This window comes from Charadrius vociferus, unplaced genomic scaffold (assembly GCF_000708025.1).
Source record: "Charadrius vociferus isolate BGI_N301 unplaced genomic scaffold, ASM70802v2 scaffold365, whole genome shotgun sequence".
NCBI classification, from domain to species: Eukaryota; Metazoa; Chordata; class Aves; order Charadriiformes; family Charadriidae; genus Charadrius; species Charadrius vociferus.
The window spans coordinates 1,539,322-1,564,246 of NW_009648559.1; the positions used below are offsets into that span (position 1 = coordinate 1,539,322).

At 38.9% G+C, this 24,925-nt stretch overlaps 1 protein-coding gene across 1 annotated transcript in view; it reads right to left on the minus strand.

Annotated features, from left to right (window-relative positions):
• Nucleotides 1–24,925, minus strand: part of ADAMTSL3 (ADAMTS-like 3) — a 183,058-nt gene that overhangs the window by 11,774 nt on the left and 146,359 nt on the right. Inside the window, exons 17-24 of the mRNA XM_009886113.1 lie at nucleotides 23,601–23,730; nucleotides 22,320–22,512; nucleotides 21,496–21,675; nucleotides 20,571–20,724; nucleotides 15,046–16,126; nucleotides 12,815–12,942; nucleotides 12,380–12,508; nucleotides 189–371 (exon numbers count right to left, since the gene is read on the minus strand). Of these exons, the coding sequence (XP_009884415.1) occupies nucleotides 189–371; nucleotides 12,380–12,508; nucleotides 12,815–12,942; nucleotides 15,046–16,126; nucleotides 20,571–20,724; nucleotides 21,496–21,675; nucleotides 22,320–22,512; nucleotides 23,601–23,730 (2,178 nt within the window). The remainder of the gene's footprint in view (nucleotides 1–188; nucleotides 372–12,379; nucleotides 12,509–12,814; nucleotides 12,943–15,045; nucleotides 16,127–20,570; nucleotides 20,725–21,495; nucleotides 21,676–22,319; nucleotides 22,513–23,600; nucleotides 23,731–24,925) is intronic.

A 24,925-nucleotide genomic window follows, 5' to 3' on the forward strand; every position in this document is an offset into this window, starting at 1 on the left:
TCTGTACCTTGATCCACTATTACAGGAAACACAAAATAGAGAACAGATCCCAGGGACTCAGATGCAATCAAAAATTCCAAGTTCATTAGAAAGTGTTAAATATCACCCCCAACTATTTTATCAGTTAAACTTCATAATCAAAGTGGCTTACTGTTGTTAGCAGTAAAGAATTCTCATTTAGCACTTACCGATTACCTGGAGAACAGATACGGCTTCATCTTTTCCAAGAGCATTAGTTGCTCTGCAAGTGTATGTTCCTGCATCCTCATAGGAAACATTCCTCAGAAATAGAGAGCCATTCATAACCAAGAAAGAATTGATTTGTAGAATATCTTTCTTCTTAAACCATGTTACATTTGGTTGGGGAACACCTTTAAAATGCAAATAATTAAAACATTTATTGTGAGAGATAAACCATAGGTTTTACATTGCTAACTGCTACCATAACACCCAAGAATCGTAAGTCCCTTTGTCATTTCACAGATAGCATTGGAAGCAACAACATTGCAGCAAAGCAAGTACTTTTTCCACTAACAACAAAACTTCTCCGTTGTGATCCCTATTAATAATTCAGCATCCCACTAAGATTAAAGGTTAAGCACTGTAAGGCAAGCTCACAGAACAGCTTTAAAAACTCCTACCAGTCCTACAAAAGCAGTGTGCTCATGTGTCTTGCTACAGAAAGATGCGAGACCATTAACCCCAATCAGGACCAATTGACGTGAAGATCTACACAGCATCATTTCATTCAACCTGCATCCCAGAATATATGAAGGAATGAATGAATATCCAATTTCTAATTAAAAAGAAAGGAGAGAAAGAAAGAAATGGAGGCAAAATAATTCTTTTGAAAAAAAAAAAAAAGGGATATATTTATCAATTACATTAGAAAATACATGGGGCCAGTTTCGGCCAAAAAACCTCCTGAAAACTCCAAATTGCAGATGTCATATATATAACTTGTAACAATGCAGTGTGAAGGAGAAGGAACAGAAAGAGCTATTAACAACTAAAGGAGGGGCTCAGTTGTTAAGCAACCTCATTTACCATGTTATAGAAAGCAAAAAGTCTTTCGTCATTCCTACAGTAACACTTAAACTCTGAGAAACTCAGCATTTGCAGATAACTTGTCATTCTACATTTTAATCAATGAACGACTTTGGAAATTTAATTAGATGATTTTTCTGTCAGCACAGTCCACCTCTGTGGGAGGACTTCTACTGTTTTATTTTCCTCAAACATTTGCCTTTAAAAAGATATTTTGCAAGTTGGCAAATCAGACATTTCATTGTTTGTGCTCTGGTTGAGTTGCTGCAGCAGAAGTGCTCTTTCAAAGCTCCAAAATCCTGGATAAATCACGGGGTATGCCTGGCACATGTGGCACAGTGACTAGCCACAGAGGTGCACAAAGGTGCAGGGCACAAGACAAGTCAGAGCAGTTAAACTCTTTCACCTGAACTCTTTTTTTTTTTTGCTAAATATATCAATCAGTGCTCACTGAAGACTACCAAAACAGGTTCTGCTATAGAAGCTGACCTGAATGTGGGACATTTGGAAGTTTCAGCCATATTGAATGCTAATTCAGTCTCCTCTCTTCACAGATCATTGTGCAGTATTACTTTACAGATGATGTCTTCATGATGTGGAATAGCCTTTAGGAACAACTTTAACATTTCAATCACTGGCTTAGCACTTCCAATGCACACCTCAAGTTTTTCCTTCACTGTAATAGGAACCAGACATATTTTTTGGAACCTGCTATTTCACTGAAGGAAAAAGCTCCCCCCACCATTTTGTCTAGAAAGACAGTGGAGAGACACTCTTCTGCATAATCACAGATTTTATTCTAGACAATTTAGCAGCTGTTAAGTGCTTTTAAACTCATGAGATTGTGTTTTACTGAAAAAAACTGCATAAAACAAAGTACATAATCTGCAGAGTGCACAAGGGTCCAAAAAAACAGGCTGTTTTTCAAGTTTCCAGAAGAAGCTTTATGCCACTTCAAAAAATCCTTTTGGAATTAGGATGAGGTCTTGTTTTAAGGGTCTTTTTTCCATTTTACCCCAGCTTTCTGGCTAAAATGTATCATTCTCAGACATATTTTTCCTTTACAGTGTACTTTCCATGGCCATTCAGGCATATGTACTCACTATACAGATGGGCTGAGGAGGTGTTGTGAGGATGCTGAGCTGTTTTAACCTAAGGCCTAGAGGTTTGCAGCCAGACTACCTTCACTGGCGCTAAAATCCTGCAGACCAATCAGAGCCAAAAATAAGCCAGAAGCAGCACGGTTGAGATGGGACTGAAGTCAAACGATCTTAAGTCAAATTCCACAAAACACAAAATAGTTTGGAAAGGGTCAAATTTAAGCCTTTAACCTGAGCCTTTATCAAACTGCAGCCCAATATCACTCCGTGTTACAGTCCTCCCTCTCTTCTCACCACAGCATTCAGAAATGTACCTCATTCCTGGGATTTAACTTAAGTAGAATAGTTCTTCCAAACTTGGTTTGTATCCTATAGTTTATCCCGGAAAAATTGCCATGTCTCTACTCTGCTACCCACATCTCATTGAGAGTCTTGTAGAGCCTTTTAAAACCTGGACTGGAGTTCAGTTTGACAAAGAAATCCACAGAATAGCTTTGCCTCTCATTTTAAGTTCAAGATTTGGTATCTGTCACACACCTTAAACTCAATTTAAGTTATAGCAAATGATTCCTTTCTTCCTCCAAAGAGCTGTATATGTTTCTCTTTGGGGGAAGCAAGCAAGTAATACCACACACACACAAGTAAATCAGATCATTTCTCAAGTGAATAATATGAATACACAAACATAAATTCTAGATCTAAGGAGCAGAAGTGTGGACAGAGCCCTGCATGGCAGTCCAGCAACCAGTCCGGCTGAAATGCACCATGAATCCATCCAAGCAATCTTAGGGGCGCTGTTGCTTACAGATAAAGTGTGTTTGGGGGGGAAACATGCAAAAATGATCAGTTAAATACATAATGGAAAAAAAACCTATTATGCATATGTGATTATCTCACCATTATTTTAAAACAGAGTTAATGTTATCTATATACTTTCATGGTGCATCCATAAACATGAGCTGTTTGAGCTGAAAATAGTAGTGGGGAAAATCACAACACTCCTGCATTGCATTTTATCCAAAACTACTGAGAAGTAAGATTTTTATCTAAGAGATAATTTTTATGTGAACTGTATGCTGAGTCCCTCTGAGCTGGCCTCTTCACAGTCATTTTGAGGACACTTCGAGTTTTTGCATTTCACAGTTCCTTTTCTTTCCCCAACCTTTCTATTATGTGGAAACCAATTCACTATCTGAGAGCGAGCCTGGGAGAAATTGCACCATCTGCTTAAGAACAACTGTTATTTGCAAATCAAGCTCCTTCTGTGCCCTTTTTCATGGGCCTTTGGTTAGGTTGCCAAGCATTAGGTTTAAAAGTATTACGGCAAATCCTCAGCTTGAGCCCTGAGCTAAGGAAAAAAGGAAGATACCTTTCAGAGAGAGCTCAGGGACCTATTACAGGCTGAGGTATAGCATGAAGGGAGAAGAGGGGGTAAGACTTTGCACACTCTGCAGTCAGGACATAGCTGTCTGCTAGAAATCAGGTTCTTCTAACCCTGCCTTTCAAGGGAACCCAAAGTTGTCAAGCACAAATGTGATCTAAAGCGTTCGGAGCTGTGAATCCACAGAGATGCAGTAGAGAATCTGGCCAGGAAGAAGGTTTATTGCGTGGTGCTATCCCATCTGCTGATAGACACCCTATCAGTGGAGTAAAGAAATAAAGCAGGAGAAAAAGACATCACTTATAGTCCAGCTCCTTTGCATTCTTCAGCAAAGCAGCGTGTACATTTCAAGCTCTTCAGGACAGCTTCAGTTTATCTCTGTGTTCATATTGCCAGTGAAAAATCCTTTCCTGCTGTCACTCTTATGCGGGACACTGTTTTCTTGTGCATATTGTTGTTTCTGAAACTCCTATCAGGAAAAACTCTTACTGTTGAGGGATACCAAAACCCCCTATTTTTAGCTATGCATTTGCCTTTTAAATAGTGTCTGTGCTTAGCAGCGCTTTGCATCCAATTCCTTCTCGTAACATAGCACAACCCCAGCAGGCAGTCACTATGTATACATTTCAGGTGAAAAAGCTTCCATCATGCAGAATTTCATTCCTTTCCCTTAGAAATTAGACTCCGTATTTACTACTTCTGCTGGTATGCAGCACTGCACACTGAGTTAAGTCTCATCTATCAGCTTTTGTGAGAAAGCAGGCCAAGTATACAATTCCCACATTCCTCTTGTGACAAGACTCCTACAGTAGCACTGTGAAATGCACCGATTTTCCTACACAGAAACTGCAGGACAGAGTTCCAGCATACCATCAAAATGCAAGGGAAGCTCTTTTTCTCCTAGGCAAATAGTTAAGGCCTAAAACCTGTGCTTTACCCTTTAACATTCATGTAAATAAAACTTCAAAAGTTTTAAGTATTGTTTTCTTATCCAAGCAGAAACTAAACTAAGCAAAAACAAGCCAAACACGAGGTGTTGGTGGTTTTTTTTTTTTTTTTTCTTAAAGGAGCTAAAACTATCCTTAAGCTTTGGGACATATTTGTAGGACTTCATGGAGGGGTTCGTCCTGTGCACAAGGTTGAATTTGACTGCAGATGCTTGACTCTCCTTTACATAAAGGTTGATTTACATAGGGGCTTTACATGGACAAAAAAACCACTGACACTTGCCTTCAAGAGCCTCTTCCATTACAAAATTGTAGCAAGACAACTATTAAGAGAGATGTTTAAAAGCTAACTACATTGAATTTTAAAAATATTTCCTCCTCACTGCTGTAATTTTCTGGTCTGACTTGAAGTTTCTACTGTTGTTGTTTGTCCTTTCCTGGACGGTTTAAAATCTCTTTCCTTTCACCTAAGTGTTCAAATTTAATACATCTACATAAGCTTCTCCTACAGAATGACTGCCTTTCTGTATCTGTCAGAAGACACAAAATCATTCTGGGAATCGTTTCCTAGACCTTCTCTTCAGGAAAAAAAGTAAATCTTCCAGTTTGTAATCCTGGAAGGAAGTCATTCCCTATCTACATCCAAGAAAATATTACTTTCAAGCTGCAGAATTCCTGGTTTGATCCCCAGCCAGTACAAAAAGGGGAAGAGGTATGAGATGGCCTGTAGCCACCTTTGTTTCCTTCATACCCCACCTCCACACAGATGCAGCTGAGGATGAGCCCAAAGGTATCAACTCACCCGAACTGCCAAAGGTTCAGAATCCCTGAGTGCAATTTAGATCCCAGTGATTCAAATGGGAGATCCATCACTGACATCAGCTAGTAGCGGAATCAAACAATCATATCCCATGGCTCCAAGTCAGGAAAGCACTTAGGCATAGGATTAAATCCATCCTTATTAGGGAATGCAATTAAACACATGCTTAAAATTAAGGATGGCTGTAATTGCCCTGCATGAACAAAGACATATTCTTGAACTTAGGCCTTCTTAGTCTTAGGAAAATCTTAAAAATCAGAATCTTACTCTTGCAATGGATCTAAATCCTCTGATGTTAAAAATTTCTACTATAGACCTAAGTGGCTATAAAACTTTAAAATTAGCTTAATCTATTTTTCTGACCTCAAAGGCAGGTTATTTTCCACTAGCACTGGAGCAGCTCTCAAATACTCAATGTTCCATGAAAAAAAAGCCATTTTCCACCGTGAGTGGCCCTGGGACAGCAAATGTTATGGAAAAAACCTCCCGCTCCGGATGGGACTGTGAAACACATGTTTAAAAAAAGAAAAAAAAAAAAAAGGAATCTGCACTATAGGGTGCCCTTAAAATATTCAGTGTTCAAAAACAAATTTCCTCCAACCTTGAAAGCCCTATGAAATATTACACACCATAAAAATCTTGGCCTACTAACTAGTTGCTCTAAAACATTGGATATGTCTTCAGAAATTTTTCCCCCAGCTATGTAGAATCTCATAAAGTATTCTGTATTTCCCATTCAAGAGCAAGGCAGAACTGTGCTGGCACAAATCACATTCTGCTGCACTTCGCTAAAAGTTTACCTAACTTAAAAGCCTAAATTCACATGTCATCTTTCAGAGGAAACGATTCTGGGTCAGTAATATACACAATGAATGTCATCTGATTGTTATTTATTCTACACTCACTAACACCTACAGTGGATTTAGCATAACTTACAATGCTATTTCTTTGATTGATACAACTTCGTATTTTCTCCAACAGAAGTCACAAACCACCTTTATATTCAACAGAATTATGTTTGAGCAATCAACTTCTAGCGAACCCTAAAAAGCCTAAACCATGCTGCTACTGAAATTCCCTGTATAAACCTTGCCAGCTTCACTGGGAATAATAGTCTTGGTCAGAGAGCCAGCGAGAGATATTTTGGCAGTTGGTATGATCTTCCAACCTGCCCTCTGATACTGCCCCATTCTCCTGCAATTTTCAAAGCTATTACCTCTGCCTCTTGCTACCAGCCACGCAACAGCCCCTCTTCCTAGGTGGTAGCAACATCTGGCACGATTTAGATATACTTACTGACATCTGGTGACCTCCTTAGAGGGGTTCCTGAAGCAAGACCCCTTCCCATCCCACCCTTGCTACAGCTCTGTCAGGTCCTGTTTAGTTCACTGGCTGTCAGCTCAAAGAGAACTTGATCTTTTTTCCAGCTGCAGAAGTTAAAGGCTAATATTTTTCAAAATCGGGCATTTAAAATAAGGCAACTATATTTAGGTAACTAAATAAGAGGATCTGAGTTAAGTATGAACTCAGAAACGACTGCTAGACTGAATTCTGTAGTCGACCTCCAACAGAGACTTGGGTGGTGTGCATTAGGGCAATTCCACAATTCAGCACTCTTATCAAAGACTGTTTTGTCCAACTGGTCAGTAATTACACTTTCACTTTGCTGAATAGCCATGCTATATCACCAAGGACCCAAACAGTTATGGTTATAAAGTAGATACATACCCAGGGACTTGAAAAATGTAATTTTATCGGAAATTAAAGAACTACACAGGAATTGCCATTCTTAGTCAGACCTGAAGTCCACTAAACTCAGCACTTTGTGTCCAGTGATGGGCACCTGGGGATGTGCAGGCAAAGAGTACTAAAATCACAGCACTTATTGAATGACCCTTCCTCAGTATATCTTCCTAGCTTCCAGAATCAGAAGTACAACTTAGACCATCATGCTTGTTTTTCCTCTAATATTACTCTTCTCTCTACCTTCTCTAGCACTACTATATTATTTTTGAGATGAGATTAGCAAGCTGCAAACAGGATTCACCACAGCTTTAAGCAATAGCTCATTTTCTATTCTTTTGTCCATTCCTCCACAATTAGTTTTGATTTGCCTCTATGGACACCACCCAGGGAGTGTGCTGGTGTTCCCGTGGAACTAGCCAGCATGGCTCCACAAATCTTTCTGAGTGGCAGTCACTCAGGTACAGCACATGTCTATATTTAAGGTTTTTTGTTCTAGATGTACATTTATTCTGCAAATATAAATTGTGAACATTCTTTGCCCTCATTTAGCTATTAAATGTCATTTTTGTGCTCCTGCTGCAACTCTTTGCAGAGAGTTTTAGATCTGATTAGCCTTTATAAATCTTGATTTTTCACAGCTTTAGTCAACTAACCGTTCACATTGTTTTTCAGAACTTCTATAAAAATGTTGAACATCACAAATCCCAGAACAGAGTCTTGGGGCACACTACTGGTAACCTCTCTCCACTGTAAAATTTGACCACTTGTTCCTTCCGACCATTTAATGAGGTACTAACCAACAAGGTAACCTCTTCTTTTGTACTATGAGACTTTTGTTAAAGTTTGCCTAGGGAACTTCTTGATAGCTTTCTGCAAATTAAAGTAGGAAGTATCAAGGCAATACCCACCCACAAGCTTGCTGAGCATTCCAAGAACTCTGATAGATTTTTGAAATTTTACCTTTCTCTAACATAATCCGTATTCCTGAACTAGGAATTTGAAGGAAATCCCTGCTCCAATAAGGAAAGCTGGGACAGAAAGAGAGAAACACACACCAGAAAAAAAGCAATTCTGTAAACCGTTCCAATTTATGTTTCCCCGCTCCCACGAACTCTGTAGGCTATATCTACATCAGCAAGTAGTGAAGGGCATCAGGAATGTGCTTTTAAAGAGACATAGTTGGTACCCAAGGTCCCAAAACACACCCAATGTGTGTTTGGATGAGGGTTGTTTTGGACTACTTGGTAAATTTCGCCTGGGCCCTTGGACTTACTCCCCATTAGTATTTGGAAAAGAACAGGTACAGTCCCCAGGCACACCTTTCAGTTTAGTTATATCCAAAGGGATTCAGCTTTCAGTTCCCAGACTGTCGCAAGACACAAAGAAAAGCACAATTAAGGTTTTGAAGTACATCTTTCAGTCCTTTCCGCTTATGCCCAAACAAAAACTCTAATGTAGATGCATTTATAGTAAAAAGAAGCATAAGAGCAAAAGGCTTTCCTTTTATTATACTAATTATAGTGTCATTCCTTCCTCATAAAATAAACCCATACTTACCCCTTCAAACCTTTGAAATCCATTGTTAATATATTTTAGAAGAACACACACAAAACCTTAAAGAAATGAAGAGCCAGAATCCTATGTATTAAACTGCTATTTTTCTTCACTGAGATGTCTTCTGAGGGGTTAAGCACAGAAGACAAAGAACAGCATCAAAGTTACATTTGGAATAGTGTGGGGAAATGAAGGAACAGATGGAAAATCAAATTCTTGATTTATCTGGACCTGTTTCAAGTTCCAATACTGACAGCAAGTAGCTGGTCCGTCTTTGTGAAACGTATGTGCAAAAAGATGACCCTGATTCAACAGGTTTTGTGTATTTCTCACAACTTTTTTATCAATATGTTATTCTTAGAGAGCCAAAATATATTCATAGGAACGCAGAATTTGGATGAAGATGGAGTTTCTACTTTTAAAAGCCACTGTGCCAAGATGTTTCAGAGATGCAATATAATGTATAAACAACCTCAAATCAGTATATTTCCCCTTCTATTCCCTTACCAGCAGGTGGCAGACAATGCACATTTTATACATATTTTCATTTTCTCCAACCTATTTTACTTCAACTTAGAACTTTCAAGGTTTCACAATAAATGGAGTCTGACAGTTTTAGTTTATTTTAGTAATAATCACAAGACGATCTTTTCTGCAAATACAATAAATGTTATCCAAGAGCAATTTGGAGCAATCAGTATTGATATTTATACCATGTGTGTTGATTGAAAAGCTCTTGGCTGTAAGAATGGAATATGAATCTATCCAGAATGTTATGAATATCTTCTAGCATATGCTCCTGCGGGAGCTATAAAAGTGAGTTCGTTATAATTAGTGGAAAAATAATTTTGTTATAAATTAAAAAGGGAAAAGAAAGCAATACTATTAGCTCCAGCAATTTAGCTAACTTTTCTTAATCTACTCTTTGATGTTCTACTTGTCAGGATTCACTGCTCTTTAGCATTTCAGATTTTTTTTTCAATCTGAATGTGATTTTCGGAGTGTGGAAGAAAGACTTTCAAAAGGACAAAAAGAACCAAATCAGCAACAATGAAAAAAGAAAAAAACCTGTAGTCAGCTGGCTAACACTGCATGTAATATTAAACTTCACGTCCTTTCCGTTAAAACCATCAAACAAGAGCTGTCCTGTGTAACGTGCCCTAATGAACCCGGAGCCCCTTAAGTGGAATATACTTCAGGCCTTGAATAATTAAAGGGTGTATTGTACAGCCATTAGCCAGCCAGCAGAGGAAGTTTCCTTACAACATCGCCTCCACTCTACCTTTCACAACTGTCCTTTTCAGATTGTTGGGTAGGCTGCTCCTACTTCCAGCTGAAGCTCTGCTCTATGGCATGATATTCTCTCCTAAATGAAAGATTAATTTACCATTTTGCATATGTGCAGAATTTTTATATGTTTCAGAAAGAAAATTCCTGAATAGACGTTACACTGCTGGACACAAAACATAGAATTCAATATGTAGACTTATTCACAGAGAAAACTATGGTTTGAACAACTATAAAGAAGTATTATAGGTTATTCAGCCTACAGAAAAAAACCCAGAAGTCATTGCAGCCAAGAAATTTAAAAGTAATTTAAGAATTCTGCTAGTGGCATGGCACTTCTACGCCTCACAGACACCTTATTCATTAGATGGTTGTTCTTATGGAGAACTATTTTGCAGGCTAGCAAGAGTCCAGAAGATCAGATGTATCTGCTCAACGCCACTGAGAACTCTGCATGAGTAACATCTGTCTAGCAGGATCCTAAGTATGTAGCACAACATGAAGAACACACAAAGTCATATCTAGTAATACTTCACTCGGGACAGGCAGAGAAGTTTTCACCCACAAAGAAAACAAAGCCTCCTTTCTGAGCATTCAGGAGGAAGGGCAGCGAGGAAAAATGCTCCAGATCTAGCCAAGGTCACCCTGACACTAAACGAAGGTCTCTCTCATAATTACTTCTGTAGTTCATTCTGAGAGATCCTCAGCTGATAGACAGTCACATTCAATTGCTGTCCAATGGCACTTCTACTCTAGATATTAAGGATATTGTAAGGATTTGTAGTGGGCTATCACTCCAAGAAGGCAAGAGATTATTACTGTAAATTATGTCTGATGAGGAGAAAAGGACACTTGCGGACTCACATTGCCTGTTTGTAGGAACAGAAATTTTAGAGCGCATAGAAATATTAGTATTTTTTTCTTATTCAAACTCTTGGTTGTCTGATAATTTACATGTTGTTTTATCACCATTCACAACAAAGTTATCCTACTACACAGAAAATTGACATATTTTGGAGTCCCACCTATTAGACAAATAAATTAGTGTAAAGTCCTATTAAGTTCAGTCTTCAAAAGTCAGTGGTTTATTACTTTTCATTAAGGAAAGGAGATCTGAAAAAGTCTGCTTCCATCTGCGTAAGTTTTTTATGCTTCTAGGCTTAGTGACATTTTAAGACATGCAAGCTCTATTTTATTCACAAACAGTAATACTTACTTCCTTGGCAATGACAGGAAATAAAGCAATTAGATAAATCATTTTTTAAGTCAACACTGGTGTCTTAGCATAACTAAAGTTTGGCTCAGGAATATATACAGTTCTAAAGCATTTGGAAATCTACAGTCCCATGTGAAAATATTAATTTATATTTAAATTGCTAACTGCTTACCCATCCTAACAATATTAATATTAACAGTGTGACATTAACTCTCTGCTGGATTTCAGATGTAGGTCAGTTATACACAGTGTTGCCAAAGTATAGTTGGAAAATATTACTTCATCAAAGAATTAGCCTTGGTACAACAGTGAATAGCAGAGCCACACGTCCTAATATATGTCAGCCTGGCGCCACTATTGTATGCAGAACTATTTGTGCATATATATATATATATTTCTATCACTGCTCTGGTTCAGTATCAACACGCCTTCTGATACGGAGTCCCCCAGCAATATGAATGTGAACGGCACACTGACTTCTCTGCAGTCTCTCTTTGCACTCCGTTGCAACGTTCATTGTTATTAGCGCTTTCATACATCATCTTCAACACAGCACAAAAGGCCCACCTTAGCTTATTAAATATTTTGCAGAATATTGCTGCTGTGAGTTAAATCTTACAACTTAAACTTACCAGATGGTAATGATGAGATTAAAAAGAAAATATCAACCTTTCCAACAAAGGACTAGAAAATAAAATGAAGCAGTGAACTGCTTAATGCATGTAGCTTCTGATTAACATTAATGCTGCTCCACAGATGTTGAGCTTGAAAATATCTATATGCTTTCATGGCTCGGCACTTCTCTTTCGTTCCTTACTGCAGCTGCAGACTGATGGCTCTAAAAGGTAAGTTTACTTCACCGTCAGGTTTAAAGTTCTATTAAGCGACGGCTGGAGATTTCATTTTCGGTTTTAACAATAGTCTAGACATATGTGCATCTCAAATAGGGATAAGGAAAGTTCTCTGATGAGCAAGTCAGCTGGCATGCTTGCTATTGCAGCAAGGTAGTCATTCACTGGTGGGCTTTAAGCTCTGTAGCTCAGCGTCAGATCGCTTCATGGAAAGAAAAGTACTTTCAAAGGAAAGTCTGTTAGAAGATATACATATGTGTGCAAATTAAAGCAAAAGACAGAAAAGAAACAGGACTGGTGTGGGTGACATGCCTAACAAAAAATGACTAATGATCAATGATTTTCTGCTTTCACTGGTAATTTCTTTCAAGATATAAGGTAAACTTCTCATTCCAACATTACAAGGAACTTCAGTGCAGTTCTTGCTTACCTTTCACTGGACATTCAACCATAATACTCGTTCCAATTCTTGCCACGATTGTGCCTCCAACAACTGCCGAGAGACTGCTGGCTTCCAGATTTGTAATATTTAACACAGAGGACAAGATGACAGGAATCTCTTTGAAATTAAAGGGATAATCAGTTTTAAAAGCTTTATTTGACTTTTAAGTATAGATCCTCTATTTAAATTTATCATGCTTGGAACAGAATTCACTTTGAAAAGCAGCAGCCAGAAAATATAGGTGGGATAGATACAAGCAGACTTTGTTCACACCTGTGTGGTTTTAGAGCAACAAGACCATCTTATCACTACCTATTAGATTAGGCAGTTTCACAGATTGCCAACAAAAGAAACAATTTCACATTGGAGTGGGGATGGGTGCTTATTATTACAAAAAAATTCTGTGTATGCTACAAGTCTTACCTGCACGCAATAGCAACGATGTTTCCATATCAAAACCAAAGTCATTGACAACCAGGCATCCATATGTACCAAGTTCCTTTTGAGTAGGATTCTGAATCTGCACTTTTCCAATGGTGTCCAAGATCACCCTGCAGAACGTTTAAGGAAAGAGAAGGGTTACTATCCTGGGACAAACCCAGCTGAGTCTTCTTGCCAGAGTTACAGATACAGCAGCAAAACTCCTTTTTAGGAGTTTACTGTTCTAGACCAGCACGTGCAGTAACAGTTCTGCCTCCTCTTTGGTGACAATAGGGGAGCACTAAGGGATACACGCATAGAAGATTCTTCAGATATCCTTCTTCTACAAAGCTGTGTCCTAGTCGCAGCCCTTTGGAGGGCAGCAGGTTTACTACTAAAAACCAGAATCCCTCAGGAACAACAGCATGAATAAATGAGACTACCACAATTAAAAGTATTAGGCTTGGCAAGAAATCCATCTCTCCAGAGCAAGCTCGGTTGCCAGCAGGACTGGGAAAATCACATATGTCTGGCCTAATCTGACTTCCAAAATACTGTAGGTTGGTTTCTTTTTTTAATATTATAATCATTAAAGCTAAAGTCTTCCACCAAAAACCCAAGGACGTTTTGAATGCCTTGCCCGCCATCTGAGGGGCAAGATATGAGGGACAGCACCACAGGCTGGGAAGAGCCTGACAACAGCAGCCTGGACTTCCCCCTAGTTACCTTTCTCAGCAGTAAGTTACATGAATTACACCGTACACTCAACACATCCAAAAAACCTGTAGCTTTGGCATTCTCCCATACTGAGTACACTTAGAAAAGTAAGAGATACACAAAAACATAGTAAAAATAGTTGTGTCTCAATAAAACAAGCCACCTCATGCACAGCTCAAGTATGGCCTTCTTTTACAAATCTGGCAGATAAACAGCCCATTTACCTCCTCACATAATAATGCTATTAATGGCACTGGCTTTTGAGTACACACACATATATATGGATTTGTACATAAGAAACCTTACTGTAAAAAAAAAAAAAAAAAGGAAAGAAACCTACTTTGCTAATGTGTCCCTCAAGTGCAAGAATATCAGTCTGGGCTAAAATGAAGGCAATTTATGAAAGTAGACATTAGGAATCAAACAGATACTCGTGAATAAATAAAACACCATCATGTCCAAAAAATGAAAGTATCACTTGCAACAAATTAATGGGAAATTATGCGTATTTCACAAAATAAACATAACTGGTGGGAGCTACATGGTTCCAAAAACATTTGCACTTTTAAAAATGGCTCAGTTTTGGTGTCTTTGCTTTAATTGATAGCCCTGCAGAAGTATATTTTTCTTGGCAGTGTGGTTAATCAGTTAAGTATGTTGAGAAATATCCAAAAGCGCCTTTATCATTTCAGAATCGTTTTTTTCATTACTCAAGAGCTAGCTATGATTCTAAGAGGCTCACATACGAAGTTAATGTTAATATTATCAGGTGAGCTTCTAATTTATCAGCAATGAAGTAGAAGTATCCGCTCAGTCTTGAGCAAATACCTGAACATAACACACACTTGCTGTACTTGTTCTTCGGGTACAGTTCTCAAATATGATGGTAATAGACGTCCTTTATTATTTTGTATTCCACTGTCCACAACAGAAATATCTGTACATTCTAAAGTATTGAAAAACAACCATAAAAGCTCCTTCTTTCTTTTTAAATTGAAGTTATGCAGCTACAGTTATACCTAAAGATTTACTATGTTGAAGGATAGTGAGCATACCAGTGATATTTTCCCTCCTTAAAATGAGTAAGAACTAACACTTCTTTTCAGCTATACCATGGCACAAGTTTCTAATGTGTTCCCACTGTATCTGGTGTATCTGCATGAATCCGACAGGCTTCTTAATTTGAGTATAAATCTGTTCCCTTTCTGATGCAGCTGAAATGATTAAGGCAGTTCACAAAATACAGTTAGGACATCCAAAACACTTCACCTAGTAAAAAAAAGTCGATGCTCCCATGTAATATCCTGGAAATGGACATACACTCGGATCTTAGTACAGCCAAACAACGTGACAGACACTTGAAAGGAAAAAAATAAATAAAAAGATGGAAGGCAAAGTGTTCATGCTTATCTCATTTTTACAACAGTATGTTTTAATACTGCACAGCAGGGTGGATTTTTACAGTTGATAGCAACATAAGAAGTCATTCAAAAATAAAAGAGAAGATATCTACTTACTTCTCAGAGGCTTTTAATGTCTCGCCATCTTTTGTCCAAGTATATTTCACTTCACTAATACCAGCTGTTTCACACAGGAGATTGACAGCATGAGTATTCTTGGTCAGAAAAACTGTATTTCCAATTCGTACAGTTACTGTTTTGTTGAAGGAAACTCGAGGAATTTCCTTTTGCCTCATAATAACTGGAACCTTCTGGTCAAACATTAACTTATCAACAGTTTTTGTGCTGAAACGTTCAGATTCATTTGGTGATTTGCCTGTGAGCTTTGAGGCAAGTTTCTCATCCTGGGCTCCCTTCCATTTTTCAGTAGTTGGTTGTGGAGGCCTAGACAATTCAGCCACTAATTGATAAATGACCTGGGATGCCAAGTCATCATTGGCTTCTCCAGTTTCAATGAGCTGACTCATGTTCCTTATCAGCTCTTCAAACTGCACAGTGTCCATGCTGTAGGCGCCTTGGAGAACTGCCGCCTCCAGTCGTTTATTCTTGAATTCACGAGAGCTGAAGTCTTCTGCTGAATTACTCCCAAAGGTTTCAAGATTACGCAGAAATGGCTGATCATTTACTTGCCTGTCTCCTAGATAGAGCTCATTCTTCTTACTCCACATTTGCCACATTTTGCTCATTTTGTGCCATTTGGCCCCAAAGCTGTTGGCCTCATTGTGATCCGTGTTACTGGTCTCACTGGCATGTTTTCTAAGATTTGGTGGTTCTATCAATCTGTTGTCAGTACCAATGAGTTTGAGTACAAACGTTTCATGCACAGAGCCTGCAATACACCGGTACACACCAATATCAGTAGCTTCAAGACTATGTATTTTAAGCGAGCCTGACTTAGTGATGCCAAGTCTTTTGGAGTTTTCTAAGTGTTGTCCATCTTTCTCCCACCGGATAAGTGATTTCTGGAACCTTCGTACAGGGCACTTAATTACAACAGATGTTTTTGGAAGTAAGTAGGCTCGGCTTCCTATGGTAAAATTAATGCGCTTCTCTTGTCTTGTTTGAATATAGACTCGGTGAATACTGACAATCTGAGGTCCATGAGCAGAATACTTTTCTGGAAGCTTTGGTTTAATCTCTGAAAGAACAAGGTGTTGAAAAGTATCTAATCATTGGCACTCATGCTTACAAAATCTTCTTTTCACAGAATGCCTGACAGAGCTTTTCCCGACTTTGTTCTAGTCAGATTGCAACATGCTGAGCTTTTATCTGAGTCACAAAAATGCAAAAATATGAACAACATCAAACCATAACATTCCCCTGCTCCAGCCAAGAATTCTATCGCTTCTTCCCCAAATCTCCTAAAAATAAAAAGATACAGGCAACATATACCTATATGAAGGACATAGATGGTGTACACACACAGAAGTGTATATATACCTGTATTAAATAATATATTAATTTATACTACATATAATCCTTTTATGGTTATATTGCCTATATATTTCCGATCGCTGCCTCGGAAAGGCTAGGCATGACGGGAATGGAAAAAATGAATCAAAAAAATTTGAACACATGTCATGGTTTGGGCCAGACTGGCCACTGGGGCGAGCGACAGATGCTCTCCCCACCTATCTCTTTGAGGAGATGAGAGGGAGAGAGAAAGAGCCCAGGACAACGCATTATCACTTTTCCCACATTTGAGCACTGTTGAGTGAAGAATGACATAAATAAAACAAAACCTATCCAAAAAGTAAGGCTCCCCTTGACTGTTATTTAGATTGTTGGCTGGCCATGCTGGTTGACTGAGTCAAGCCAACTTGATAGCAACACAGGAGGTGAAAGAAAGAGTCAGCGAAGACACAGTACAAGCAAAGCCACCATGCAATCATTGGCTGAGGGTAATTTCTTTGGGTTGAAAGACGAGTTGCTCACAGTGTTGTGCCAAGAACTTAGGGAGGGAAGGGAGGAAAGAGAGAAATAAGCCAAAATTTTGAGAGGTTGAATATAGTAATCAGATGAATTGACAAAAGCAGACAGTAACAGCATAGAGCTTCATGCAGACTGGGTATGGAGACACTGGGTATTATGAAGCTCCTCCCGCATTGTATTGCAGGCACTTGGATGCTGAAAGGTTTCTAGGGAGCTGCCTGAATGAATACCACCACAGGCAGGCTTTCCCAGCAGCGGCTGGATAGGCACACTGGAGACAACACGAGAATGACTGCAATGTTTCGGATACCACTGTGTTGACTCACTGCTGGCAACTACTGTGCCCCACTTTGATCAGTAGAACTAATCTTACTAAGAAAACACTAGGTAGGTGAGAAGCAAAGCGCTGTAGGAGGTGTGGAGCAAGGGCACGCACCCCCCCAGTGCCATGCAAGATGAAATTGGCCAGCTGGGGAGAGTCGGGAAACACTCTGCGTTGGTGCTAGAAAACAATCCAATTGTGTTTGGTAACCCAGCCTGTTGGTATGTGACAGGGAAAAAACTCAGAGCCTGCAGAATGAGTTGATGAGCCAGGAAATGGACGCACAAATCAAAATGCTTCTCAGTGTGCCTGGATCTGAAATCATTACTACTATTCCACTTGGTAGGTACATAAATAAAATGACAAGTACAGTGATGGCACACAAATGATATTTGAAAAACTGCGTGCTTCTTACATGCATATGCTTCAAATATGCTGTGAAGAAATAGGTGAAAAGCTAAATGCTTCAAGCATTCAATAAGTGTGTACACTATATGAACTACACCCTAGAGTGCATTCTTATGCTTATAAAACAAAATGGTTATTTTCAATGTTTTGGGTAATGAGTTCAGACCTGTGGGGATATCACGGTTTCATAATTACACAGCTTTTAAATCAGAATTCGTTATCCAGATACATGGTTCCCTCAACTATTTCACATGGTACAACAAATAAATTGCTTTAGGCACTCAGTTTACTAAAATTATTGAAGTAGCGTCCTGTTTTTAATAAGTTATTGGGCCCCAAATATTTATTTTTAGGGAAGTGTTCCAGTATTAAATCTTCCACTTCCAAAATCCAACTTACAGACACAGTAAGTGTAACTTTAAACACACAAATTAAAATACTTCAGGCTGTGCTCTGTTTACACTAGTTATTCCAACACGGAATTAAACCCAGTGCATACTTATAAATATGTTAACAAGTCTCATCCATTTCATTTTTTTAAAAAAGAAAGACCACTAACTCTCATTAGCAGTTCAACACTAAAGGGTGTGTATATTTTTACTGGTGACTGGTGAGCAAGGCTAGGAGTGAAACAAAGTTCAGAGTTGTGGATGGCAGGCCATATAAATATATAAGGTCATATAAATATATGAGGCCACATAAGCATGCATTTTCTGGATCCTTAGTATCATCCAATCTTGCAGCTGCTGAGGTAACGGACTGTTTGGGAGAGGTTTTTTTTCTACAAGGTAAATCTTGCTTAAGGATTAGATTGTACTGGAACCATTGGACCTCATTATCACCTGGTACAAATCCATCTGCATCTATGACCTCTAATGGTCCTTCTACAGCTTTAGCTGGGCGTCGGGTCCTGGTGACCTCAGGGCTAGACTGGTGTTATTTCCTATTTCTCAGAGCCCACAGTCAAGAATGTTTCTGATTTAATAGGGCTTATTAAATAGAAAACAGCTACGATTACTAGTCCCAGGGCAAAAGATTAAGTTTGAAAAGCCTCAGCACTGTCATGAGACAGTAATAAAGAAGGAGCTCATCTGAGCCACACAAGCATAATCTTGAGGAGGCACATCCAGAAACACTGCTCCCAAAGGCAAGAGCCCCCGACAGCACGCATGCTACGCATTACACTACTCTTCACTGAGTCCGCGTCACTCCGTAGCTCACCACCTGCCCAGCCCAGGGCCATGCTACATTCCTGCCTTCTATTCACTCCCCCTTCCTCCCAGCCTGAACCCATGGGTGCAGGAGGAGGAGATGCCTCCCGCATGCTCCTGTGAATCCAAAGCCTGGGGCTGCTGCTGCCCTGGCTGCCGCTGCAACACCCAAACTGGAACTATGGGTACAGACGTGTCTCTCGCCTCCCCTTGCCCTCCTGTTGCCTAGCTGGGGAATTGCCAGGCAGATCCGAGGCGCAAGGGCTCCCTTGTTCCAGGCAGTTGCGGCGATGAAGGGAGAGGACAGTGATTCTCTTGTAAGACTTTGATCTGCACCCCGTTCAGTACAATCGCATTCCCCTGCAGTCCACTGTCCTGCTTTCTTGGCACTGTGGTGGAAGCTGACAATGTAACTTTAATATCAGTCTGTGCTAAGCAATTTGCAAACCAGCTACACTGCCATTCAACTATCCACAATTAATTAAATTCAGATAGATATGCAGCTCAAAATATTTTATTAAACCTTATGCCAAGGACATTCCTGAAAGTCCACAGGGCTTTATTTAAGTGGAGTTTTGAACCTCGGGATTTTGGCATGTTAATCTGAAACACAGGCCAGGAAAAGAAGTTTCATATTATGTATGAATCAGTAATTATTATATTTCTTATTTTGTTTTGTGAATAATTTCTAAAGCAAAGCTTCAAAACATATAAAGTAGCTATTTCTTGACAGCACTATAAATTGGGTCAAAATATGTTTATCTCTGTGATCTGTGATCAAAACCAGGCCGCTCATGAAGGCTTTTGGTTTTCCCCCACCTCAAAACCAAAAACTCTCCTTTTTTTCTTTTCAGCACCCTGCTCCCCAAACCTACAAAGTAATACCCTCGTTTATAAAGGAAGGAGAGCACAGGATCAGACATAAGGAACCTGCATTTAGAACTGCCCGTTCTCTATTACTGTATGCAATTGAACATATTCTCTACCAGTACGGTATTTCCATTGATGCTACACACATGCACTTAGTGCAATTACCATCAGTATCATAATCTGACGGTGCCCAAATTATACAGTTCCTACAGACAATCTTTCTGAGAAGATTCTTATATAGACAGTAATAAAATACTGGATTTTTTGAAGACTGTCTGTACTGTCATCACTTGCTGCAAAGCTCATGAGACTGGGATTCTCATTGCTACAAGGAAAGATAGAAATTATACCTAAAGTTATCACTGGCACAGAGTTTCAGGTTTTGAATTCCACCATACTAAGCAAAATGTCTAGTGTAATACAAATGTACAGTGAAAAGACAAGCCAGAACTGGATTCTTATCTTTTCTAATGTCCTTTGTAATTTATACTCAATTTACAGTTTTTTGGGCTTTTTTTTTTTTTTCCCTGCAGTTGGGATAGCACAAAGGATAAAGGAAAAATCAGATCAATTGTAGGTAAGTATGAGGGTGAGAGGAATGTACCACTAAAGTGTATTCAAAAACTACTTCTTGAGATCATAACCTTTATTTCTGACTGGCAAGAAAAATTTTAAAAACAATCCTGTTGTTACTGGTCTAGTAATTATGACATTCAGTTTATGCCAGATAAGCAATGTTGTGAAAGTATAGGGAGATGAGTGAATTAACCTGTATACAGATTTTCCTTTATAAACAGATCATTCCAAATGCAAGAAACCACATAAAGTAACATACTTACTCTTGCAGGCATTCATCTGACAAGACCTTACAAGCAGTGAAGGAGACAGACCACTACACATTGATCCATTTAATGTGACATATTGGCCCTTTGCTGTTAGGTTTTGGCAGGCAAGTTTCCTTCTCTGGATTCCAACTCCACAGCTTACTGAGCACTGTGAAAGGAAGGATGCAGTCAAGCTAAACTGGTGTCCCACACCACATATGCTAATTTTAAACTAGTTTGTTGGTTTTTTTTTTCCTTCTGAGAGTGCACATACTCTACTTCATATGTATCCTTGTGTTATCCAGACATTGAACTCTCTCCACTTTTCCAAGCAATAAGAATACAAGATAGATAATTTGTTCCAGCAAGCAACTCAGGAACAATTAAAATAACACGACAGTATTTCTTTATGTCCAACCACAGGCAGAACGGAGCTATGAGATCTAGTACCTAAGAGAAACAATTCAGCATGTTCCAAACAGTCTGTGTCAAGTCTCTCAGCCCCTTCTCCTAGTTTGTGTCGCACGAACTTTTAGTTGCAGCTTCTAAATTCACTTTTATAAATCTTTTTGAACAGGGAGTGGTAGCAAGTTCGTATTAAATGGGAAAGAATGAGGAAATATTCCACAATAATGCAGAGATTTGCTTTTTGGAAGCCATACTATGAAATAATTGATAGTTAAACAAGTCTGGTAGAATGCATGCAATGTATTATAACCTGTCCTTCAGCAACTCAAACACAGCTGAGGAAGGAGGATGTGATCAGTCTGGTTGTAGGCAGGGATGCACAGCAACTATATGCACAGTTTAGTCCAAGCATGTGCCTTGCGAAACCTTCAGCTACCCTGTGAATTTATTGCTTTTATTCACCCAAGCACAAATCTCTAGAGCTCATGTTGCAATTGAAAGTTTTGGTTAACCCTTGTTGGGGGCTGCTTACCTTGGACCATTCGCCTACGACTAGCTGAGGAGGACAATCAACTTTTGCACATGGTTTACTGGTTGGCAATTTAGGCTCCTGGCAGGTGTCATCAGAATGTTTCAGGAAACTTCCATCCGTCAACAGCTGCTTACAGTACACTTTGCGAGTTTGAATCCCTCCTCCACAAGTACGTGAACACTAAGGAGAAGAGAACATAGCTTGTACACCTGCATGGACACCTGAGCTCACCCATCACATTGTTATCGTACGCAGACATTGTAAGCTCAGCCCACCCCATTATGCCCCCTTGAAAACTGACGTTTATTTTCAATTAAAAAGCAAGCAGCACGTAGAAAATTCTTCTGTTAAAAATGTTTAACTAACATTAAGATGAGAACCGAACTACTAAGTTAAAAAGTCACACCACATGAATGCAATTAAGTAGTAGAAATCTTAAAGAAAAACATGCATCTTGCACATAGATCTGCCTATGTCCCACATAAGTCAATACACCTGGTGGGAGTTTAGGAAACTTTGTCCTTGAGACAAAAAAAATTGAAGCAATATCTGCAAAAGCAAGTTACTGCCTTTGCAGAGCACAGAAAGAGAGGTGATGTCTGGAGTATCCAGGCTTCTGAAATCTTAAAAAGGACTTTCCACCTCATCCTGTGACTACCCACTGGCATAGTAATCAAAAGCATTATTTTTGACCCTGGATCATTCTAATGAAATCGATGGAAACACTTACATACCAAAGGTTAGGAGCTACCTTCCGTGTTATTCCAGCTAGAGAATTTCAAGTCCATCGCCACATTTAAACTACTTCTGTAAGCCAGTCATACCTGCTGCCATTCCTCAACGTGCCAAACAGGGGGACAATCAATCTGGTTACAAGCTTGTAAAGAATGAGGCTTTTTGTCTTTGCACTCTTCAGCAGCAAGAGCAGATCCTCCCGGCTGCTGGCAGTACACATCTCTGGTCTGTATCCCAACCCCACACGTAGCCGAGCAGCGTCTCCAGGGACCGCTTTGCCACCTGCTCCAACAACAAAGCCAAAAGTCCACATTTTAGCAACTTGCCTCAGACTGGAGAGGCAGCAATCATACCCAAACAGATGCGAGCAAAAAAATAATGGAAGGCATAGGTATGGATGAGTTATAGATGGCTAAAACATCCCTTTGGTTTGGCTTGTAATGCAAAATTATAAACTAGATTTATAAACTTGCAGGTAACAAGGAAACACAGATGTTATTCACAATAAAGTAACAAAAGGTCATTTCCAGACAAATTCAACTCCAGCATTTACTTTCAGAATGCTCCTCATAAAAAAAACAGCCTGTTGGCAACCTGCTGATGTTTACGTCTATAAATATAAATATGTAAATAGACCTTTCTTACATTTACAAAACTTCCTTTAAATGTATATATATACTTCCTTTAAATGTGTATATATAAAACATCCTGTTCCTGTTAACTTCTTCCCTACGCTTTGCAAAAGAAGGTTTCTGCAAACACGTAGAAACAATATGCAAAGGATCAGGGATGTCAGAGATCAAAAGTGGGTAAATAAGGCAGTGCATGTCAAAATTTCACATACGGCCCTTTCAAGTGACCAAAGTAGCCAGGTTTTCTTGGATTTGGACTGGGTTTGTTCTTTCCCAGAATCTCCAAATAAACATAAGAAGCCATAACAACTATATGGGGCTACTAAATAAGCATGAAATTAAAATAACTTTAAATAATTTCACTTTTTTTTTCATTCAGTAATGATAGAAAGCAAGTACTCTCTGGGTTTTTTTTTTTTGTGAAATTGCCCTAAAATTTTCCATGTACCACTAGAAGAGTTAAGGCTGTTTTTTCAACTCTGGCAATCATCTACAAGAAGAAATTTATTTCAGAAAATGTTCCCTATTTTATTAGTGAGATGTGAAGAGTGGAAAAGGAGTGAACAAGACCAAAAAAAATCCCAACCCCACAACCTTGTTAAAGGCAGAAGTAGTGAAATTTCATCCCAAAGCAAGACCACAGTCCTGCAATCTGAACCCCTTCTGAGAAAGCCAATGTTTATGTAAGTTATATTAACCATTTCTTTGCCACAGTTTGATTTCACTATTACAGCGTACCTCGGAGGGCAAAGCTTCATATTGCAAGTACGAGTCATTGGTGGTGGTCTCTTGGAACTGTCACACAAGGTTTCATTGACAGCTTGTTTTGTCTCTACATGCAGACACATTGCAATGGCTTCTTGTGTTCCTGGATTAAAAAGGAAAACACGAAACACTGAAGACGGAAGAAATGTCAGTAAAGCCTACTCTTGAAAGTAAAAAAGCTCCAAATTCTGAATTACATAGCAGGCTTAAAAGCAACTTCTCAAGTCAAAAGGAAGACAAAGATAGTTTATATATTTCATGCTCAAAAGATATTTGTGAATTATATCTAGCACTTTACTTCTGTGATATTTAAAAGGCTTGATGTGACATTCTACCTCTCTGAAAACCAACAGAAAATAGGCTTCTCTGTCCACCATCAGATGGCACATCTACCCGGTTCCGTAACGGTCCCAAGCCAACTACTGGCTTCATTGCTAAAATCAGAGTAAACGTGATTCCTTCTCACTTACCTTGACTTTAAGGAACTAGAGATCTGCAAAAAGCGTAATAAAAAAATGCAGAAAACTTGCAAAACTATAGTCAGGAGAATAGGTGACTAAACATAGAACCTCTCTTACAGGGGCTAAGAGGTGCAATAGTTTTGCTGAAGGCAGCAAATCTGACCCAGCCTAGAGCTTTCCTCACTCGTGACCATTCTTGGCACCTTCTGATCTGCAGCTCTTGCTACCTGGATCTTATTACTAAAGCATGAGAAATTACTAATACTCAAATTTCTATGAGTCAAAATGAAATGTAATATAAGTTTGCTTTAGAACAAGTCAGCTTAGCAAATGCACATCTTGTGAGCTACTTTTATTTTAAACCTATGTAATTATCCAATTTTATATATGATATTTTTTAATACGAAGCCTTGCTTGATTTCAAAGCTCACTTGCATGCACATGAAAGACAAGATGGTTTGTGATGTACTTGGGGGATCCTGTGTATCTGGGATGTTCTATATAAACAGTGTTGATGATCACAATCCTGTAGAACAAAAAAGCACTGAAATAATAATACACTTATTTTGTCGCTTTCAGGTAAAAATTACTTTTGAAGAGTCGCAGTTTAAAGAATTTAAATCCATTTCCTCCCTATCTTTCACTTATGTCCAGTGATTTTGTAAGGACACAAACTTGCTTTCAGCAGCAGGTCATATTTCTTATGACCAACTTCTCAGGTTTCAAAGAGAGCTTCATTTTTGACTAGAAACCTTCACTAACTGCTTCATGGTATCACCTATGACATTACTTCAAAACATCACCACTATTGTTACACAAAGTGTACTACAACCATTC